Source organism: Lactuca sativa, chromosome 5 (assembly GCF_002870075.4).
Source record: "Lactuca sativa cultivar Salinas chromosome 5, Lsat_Salinas_v11, whole genome shotgun sequence".
NCBI classification, from domain to species: domain Eukaryota; kingdom Viridiplantae; phylum Streptophyta; class Magnoliopsida; order Asterales; family Asteraceae; genus Lactuca; species Lactuca sativa.
The window spans coordinates 123,257,868-123,265,615 of NC_056627.2; the positions used below are offsets into that span (position 1 = coordinate 123,257,868).

The following is a 7,748-nucleotide window of genomic DNA, read 5'->3' on the forward strand; positions in this document are numbered from 1 at the left end:
ACCACAGGGACCATTTGTGCAGTTTAGTCAAATCAGATTTATAAGACAAGTTTTGCTAAGGATTAAACTCATAAAAATGTGGATATTGAGAGGACAAAATTGCCCAAACCGAAAAGTTATTGTCTTCTTCGTTGTTACCATGATGTACGCGCATGTTGGGTAACTCACCATTTTTGGACCTGCAACAACGTGCAAAAACTCCCGTTGCCCTTCGTTACCGTGACCATGGCCAATAACGTAACGTAACGTAACGCACAAAAACGAGTGGCTGGGGTGGTGTGCTGTCGTTACCACGCCGTTTTTCCAGCGCCATGTCACGAAAACGGAAGTGGGCGTTGCCCACACTGTTCAGTCTTAAACATCTCAACTGTTGGATATCTATTTTGTTAGCTTCCGTGGCCAAATTACACAATATCATTATGTTGTGTGTTTCTTATTACGTTTATATTTTATTGGCCTTAAGAAATCATCATAGACCATGAATATACGAATAATATGGAAAGTGGCATATGTAATAGCAGATAAATATGGAATTTGTATATACAACAACCTACAGAACAAAAGAAGGTAACAATTTAAAGCCAATTTGTTTTGGAAGAAAGAAGATTGCTTAAGCGGTGGCTGCGGCCTTCTCTTCCTCCTCGTGTGGTGGCTGAAGGGTACAAATGAGGTTCCGATCACCATACACGTTATCTACACGGCCTGTTACCATAAAACCAATATCCATTATCCATTATTGGTAATAATGAAACACAGCAAAAAAAAAACAACTCCTTTTCAGAAGGATATGTTGGTCCCACAGACGGAAAAGAAATAAATTTCTTACTTCGTAAAGTTTTTACTTCATTAATGGGCCAAGTCCTTTAATTGGGATTGGTGTTGTGGATTTGCACGAATTATATATTAATTCAGCACCAAAATTAATCTTTTAGTTTAGGTGTTTAGGGATAAAGCAAGAAATAACAATCTACTTTCAGGTATTCTTTTATTATAGCATCCTACTATCACTTCTTCCACTTACAACAATGAACTTCATAAAAATCTACAGATGAAAGCAATTTTGAAACTTTTATTGTTATAATTGAGTAGATTTTTTTAAGTACAATGTATAAGAAAAAAAAAGTTTATTGTACAAAGCTATAATCGGGTTGATATTCAAATTACAAAACCTTAATAAGAAAAAAAAATAGAAATTAATATATATATATATATATATATATATATATATATATATATATATATATATATATAAATGAAAACAAGATGCTATAATAATAAACAATAAGTGAAAGCATATTGTTATTTCTTGCATTTAGTCCTTTATTTTGATTCTAATTAATTTAGTTTTATTTATAGATGTATGTTTTGATATTTTAGCGTTAGTATAAGAGAGAGGAGAGAGACATACATGTAGTTGGCCAGAACTTGGCAGCACGAAGCCAAGGAGCAGGGAAGGCTGCATATTCGCGAGAGTAGGGTTTTGTCCACTTGTCCGCCATCAGCACTTGGAGGGGATGAGGGGCTCCCTGTCAATCCCATTTTTATTTCAATATAAATTTAATACTAATAATTAAAATCATGATAAAATAAATACCTTGATAACATTGTTGTTGATATCAACTTTTCCTTTCTCGATTTCTGCTATTTCCTCTCTAATAGAGATTAAAGCATCACAAAACCTGTCCAACTCTGCCTGCACTTTCAGAATATAAATATGTTACTTACTGTTGCCACAAAAGCTAGTGATATAATACTGATATACTGATAAGTTAATGGGGGAAGAAAAAAAGACACGAATATGAAGATACGTACCTTGCTTTCGCTTTCGGTAGGTTCAATCATTAGCGTCCCAGGAACTGGCCATGACATTGTGGGACCATGAAATCCATAATCTATCAAACGTTTAGCAACATCTTCTGGCTCTATTCCTGCTGTTGTCTAAATTATCAAACACAAAAGAGTTACACTTGTGATAATATTTTTTTTCTAGAATTTAACAAGTTAGTTGTTACCTTTAAGGGTCTCAAATCAACAATAAATTCATGGGCAACAGTCCCATTAACACCACGGAAAAGAATCGGGTAGTGACTCTGAAAATAATCCAAAAGGAAAACCATTTAGTTTCACATGTAGCACCATTTAGTCATAACAACATTAATGCACCACATCCCATCACAACTCATATGTTTCATGAGAGTACTACAATAACAATTTTTATTTTATTTTGGTACAAAGGGTGAATGTTGCACCCCTTTACCTGGTCAAAAAGGGTTAAATGCAAGAAATACCAATGTACTTTTGTTGATTTCTTTATGATACAATACTACTTTGATTTCTTCCTATAAATTGGAAAATCTATCCAACTATAGCTATGTCATCCAAATACAATGCAACTTTCACTGCTGTAATTGGGTGAGATATTTCAAAATATGGTCTCCATAAGAAAAAAAAAACAAAAGTAGAATGCTATTACTTGCTAGATATTTTACAGTGCAATGTTTTAATAAGAAAAAGCCCAATAGTAGAACGTTGTAATAGAAATAAATAGAAGTAGGATGCTAGAATACACAAATAATTGAAAGTATTTGTTTCATGCATTTAGCCCTCACCTAGTTGTTGCGCATATACCATTTCAAAAAGGGTAAAATGCAAGAAAGACCATCGTACTTTCATTCATTTGTTTACTATAGCATCCTACAATCAAATATTTCTTCCTATTAAAACATTTAAAAAATCTACCCAATTACAGTAATGTCATCCAAATACAAATCAAGTTCCCCAGTTATAATTTTAAAATATAACGTATTATTAATAAGAGAAAAAATGAAAGCACAAGGCTTTAATTAGAAGAAAAAAAAAATGAAAGTAATAATAGAAAAGAAACCTCAAGACGCTTTGCCATGTAGTTTGCATTCAAGATGGCTATCTTTGATGCATCTGTAAGTCCCTGAGATCCCATCATGGCAATATATGTGTATGATATGGGCAAGATAAGTGCCGAACCCCAAGGTGCTGCAGAAATAGTGCCAAGCGGCTCAGCCTTTTCAGGGGCTGGCAAACCTCCTGTTGCCACCTAAGCAACCATAATCATCATTACTACCCTGATGATTATTATTTATTAAGAAAAAAAATAAATTGAAAATTTACCACAGGGTGGGAAGGCAAGTAGGGTGCCAAGTGTTTCTTGACTCCAATGGGACCCATTCCTGGACCACCTCCCCCATGTGGAATGCAAAATGTCTTGTGAAGGTTGAGATGACAAACATCAGCACCGATCCACCCAGGACTCGTCAGCCCAACCTGCAACACAAAACAAAACCATCATATGAAATTTCAAATATTTGCGTAATATACAAATTTCATCAATACCTGTGCGTTCATGTTTGCTCCATCCATGTAAACCTGACCTCCATTGTCATGAATAATTTTGCAAATTTCATCAATACCCTCTTCATAAACTCCATGGGTCGAAGGATACGTAACCTGAAATTGAAAATCTTTATTCCCGACATTTTTTTTAACTATTAATGAATGTTCCTTTCTTTGAGAAAAAAATAAATAAAACCATACCATTAGTGCAGATAGTTTGTCCTTGTTTGCCTCAGCAGCCTTTCGTACCTCTTCAATATTGATGTTGCCTTTAGCATCGGTTCCAACAGTAATGATTTTCATTCCACACATAGCAGCACTTGCTGGATTTGTTCCGTGTGCTGACACCGGAATGATGCATACATTGCGGTGATGATCACCTCTTGCCTACACAAGGGTAAAATTGTCATTAACACACCTTAAAAAGAAACAGTCTTTGACTTTCTCCACAGTCCAGACACATCATTCATCTTTTTTGGCACTCAATGGAAAAAGAACATACGGGTGTTGTTTTTTGACTTAATGCAGAAAGAACAAAAATAATGGAGGAAGTCGGGAAACTCATAACTTTTTACAAAGCTTCCCTCATTATATTTGGGTTTATTGTAAGAAATAGCAGCTTACTTAAATTTATTTTAAATACTATAGCATTCATTTCTTCATCTAACATTGTAGTTTGAAAAATCCACCCAATAATAGCAATGTCATTCAAATGTGTATATTTTCAATGTCTTTAGAAAAAAATTAAAGTAAGATGCTATAATAAACAAATATAGCCCTTTATTTTTGGCTTTCATTTCCCTAAGGGTGCTGTCAATCATCTTCCAAAAACAATTAAGCATCATTTATCCAGACATAATCTGCGAAAATATTTTGAATTATACCATGTGATATGCTCGGATAACCATCAGCCCAGCATACTCTCCAGCAGCCCCAGCATTTGGTTGCAAAGAAAATGAATCAAATCCAGTCACAGTACACAACATATCACCCAAATTCTTGAACATTTCCTGAAAATACAAAAGTCGTAAAATACTAAATCATAAATTATTATATGCCTCATTTGTCACATACGACACAACAACACAGATGGCTCCATATCCTCATTATCAAATAAAGGTTGTCCAATCGTGTCCCATGTAACAAACGCAACCATGCTGAGAAGAAAAAAAAATTTAAAATCATGATTACTTGATATCCTTGTGCTTGCTCAGTAGGTGCAAAGGGATGCATATCTGCAAAGGCAGGCCATGTGACGGGCATCATCTCTGTAGTTGCATTAAGCTTCATTGTACAAGACCCCAATGGAATCATACTGTGGCACAATGAAAGATCCTTCGACTGCAATTTGCTGATGTATCTCAGTAGCTCATGTTCTGTGTGAAAACTAGTTAACCCAAAAACAAAATGTTAAAAATGTCAGATATCATATGGGTTAAAACCCATAAACTTGTTAAGCTAAAAAAAAGTAAGAAAGAAAGAAAGAAACATACGAGTTAAAAATTGGATGTGTCATAAATGGAGTTTCCCTTACAAGCCCAGAAGGGATAACATCCTCAACTTCTGGTGCTAGAGATGCAGCAGTGAATGTCACCTACAAATACAATCAATCAACAACAATCTTTATAACCTGTTTTCCAGTAGAAACAGAAGAACACAATACTCACCGGTTTCCCCGATGCAAAAACTTTAAACAAGGTATCAACATCCTCAATGGTGGTTGTTTCATCAAACGAGACAGTGATCTGAGAGCAACAGGATTACAATTAACTTCACAAATGTACTCATGGTTGCTAACATTCATGAGTTAAGATCACACACAATGTATAGCAACATACTTTTTCTTTTGTTTGTAACATCCTAGGTCCATATTATTTATACCTTCTAATTTTGTTCCATGGTAACAAAAATGGAACAAAATTAAAAAGCACATGGAACTAAGACGTACAAAACAAAGTTACATTACTGAAAACATACAGTGTTTTTGTCGACAATCCGAAGATTCATCTTGTTTTTGTAAGCTTCTTGAGCTATTGCATTTGAATCGGCACATTTGATCTTCACAGTGTCAAAAAAGGGAAGACCCTGGACCTCCACTGTCCCAAGTTTCTTCAGTCCAGCAGCAAATGTTGAAGCAAGTCCATGGGCCCGCTGTGCAATGGTCTTTAGGCCTTCAGGTCCATGATAAATACTGTACATAGCAGCCATGTTCGCAAGCAATGCCTACATAATAACAAAACAAAATGTTCAACTACACGAATGCAATAAAAAAACAGAGTTGTATGATTTTGGGAAAAATGATACCTGAGCAGTACAAATGTTGCTGGTAGCTTTATCCCTTCTGATATGTTGTTCTCTTGTCTGCATCGCCATACGTAAAGCAGGTTTTCCAGTAGAATCAACACTGACACCTATAATTCTTCCGGGCATCATCCTCTTGTACTCTTGTGATGTTGCAAGAAACGCTGCATGAGGACCTCCATAACCCATCGGAACTCCAAATCTTTGAGCCGAACCCACCACAATATCAACTCCAAATTCACCAGGAGGTTTCAAGATAGTCAAAGCCAACAAATCGCTAGCCATGACGACCTTCACACCATTAGCGTGCGCGTTCTTCACAAATTCGCTGTAATCTAATAATTCACCTTCGGTGCCGGGATACTGAACCAGAACTCCACAAACGTCACCAGAAGAGTAATCGAAATCTTTCAGATCCGATGTCACCACTTTAAGATCGAAACCATCTGCTCTGGTTTTACAGATGTCGATTGTTTGTGGGTGGCAATTGCTTGCGATGATGAATGTTTTCTTCTTATTCTTCTGGATGTTATTGCACATCGCCATGGCTTCTGCAGCTGCGGTTCCTTCATCGAGTAATGAAGCATTTGACATGGGTAAACCAGTAAGATCCGTTACCATGGTTTGGAAATTGAGCAAGGATTCGAGCCTTCCCTGCGCAATTTCAGCCTGGTAGGGAGTGTATTGGGTGTACCAACCAGGGTTTTCCATAATGTTCCTCAAAATCACAGGAGGAACAGATGTGTTGTAATACCCCATACCAATAAACGACTTATAAACACTGTTTTTGGAAGCTAATTCTTGCATATGTGCAATCATTTGGGATTCGGTTAAGCCTTCATCGAATTTGGGGAACTTCATTGAATTAAGGCGGATCGATTTAGGTACAGTGGCGTCAATGAGTGAATCGAGACTCGAGAAGCCAACAAATTCGGCCATTTTGGTTTGTTCTGCTGGGGTGGCGGAGTTATGGCGGCGTGCGAAAGTGTCACTGGGTTTCAGAGCTTCGACGGATATGGATCGAGTTTGAGAAACAAACCCATGAAAGTTTCTTTCTGATCTAACATTTCTGTCACGAGAAAGGTATGGAGATAACGAGGAAACATACCTCGAAGATGAATACAACGCAGGGGATGGTGAATTTTGCTTGGTTTGTGAAACCAGGCGCTTGAGAATGGCTTTGTTTGCTAGCCTGCGTGCACGCTCCATTGTGTGTGTATGGTGAATTCGAACTGAACTTGAATGGATCAAGCTCAAATGAACAACACCCACTTCAAGAGAAGTGGATTATAAAAAGAGGAAGAGCTTCAATGCTCTCTGTTTCTATGTTCGTTTTTTAGTATTTCATGAGTAGTAGTGGGTTGGTGATAAGGGGTTGTTATTGACCTCATACGCACATATTTTATATTTATATTATATTTTTGTGGACTAGGTAAGAGAAATTATGTTTTTGATCCCTTAGCTATACATTTATTGCCGTATTTCGTTTATTATTTTGAGTAAATGAATTTTATATCTATGTTAGTATATTATTTATTATATATGGTAACAGAGGATGATACTTAATGATTATCCATTGCAAAATGTTTATAGTTAATTACTAGCCTTGGTAAACTGCAAAGAACAAAAAAAACACCAAATTATCACAAAGTAATTTTTGTCTTCGAAAAGTATATTTTTGTGACACATGAAGTTGTAAGCAAGTCTTCAATATGCTTATAATGAAACTCCTAAAGAAGTTGAAAAAATGAAGGATTCAATAGTATTTGGTTTATGGAAATTATGAATAGGAGAAAAAATCATATAACTTTTCAGATGTTTTATATGGTCTCTTTATTTTATAAGAATAGATAGATAGAATAAAATTTATTAACTAATTATACATCCAAAAATATTATTTATAATTTTGTAGGTTGAAATGTCACTTTATTTTGAACAAAAGTGAAATAAGTCATCGATGACACGGTGAATGAGTGATCAACATGTGTCAATTAGTTCGACCAAGTTACGATAAAAATGCTCTAATTACTATTAATTAATGTAGACCTAATCGGATGAACCCACCTTTGAATGTCTCC

At 35.7% G+C, this 7,748-nt stretch overlaps 1 protein-coding gene across 1 annotated transcript; it reads right to left on the reverse strand.

Annotated features, from left to right (window-relative positions):
- Nucleotides 1–491: 491 nt before the first annotated feature.
- LOC111883291 (glycine dehydrogenase (decarboxylating) A, mitochondrial) lies at nucleotides 492–7,052 on the reverse strand. The gene is made up of 15 exons (XM_023879630.3): nucleotides 5,674–7,052; nucleotides 5,347–5,592; nucleotides 5,037–5,114; nucleotides 4,863–4,963; nucleotides 4,561–4,756; nucleotides 4,254–4,379; nucleotides 3,571–3,756; nucleotides 3,370–3,483; nucleotides 3,148–3,300; nucleotides 2,885–3,073; nucleotides 2,013–2,090; nucleotides 1,813–1,938; nucleotides 1,595–1,693; nucleotides 1,409–1,526; nucleotides 492–702 (listed from the first exon to the last, which is right to left on the reverse strand). The coding sequence occupies exons 1-15, from the start codon at nucleotides 6,877–6,879 to the stop codon at nucleotides 611–613; spliced, it is 3,108 nt and encodes a 1,035-aa protein (XP_023735398.1). The 5' UTR covers nucleotides 6,880–7,052; the 3' UTR covers nucleotides 492–610.
- Nucleotides 7,053–7,748: the final 696 nt, after the last annotated feature.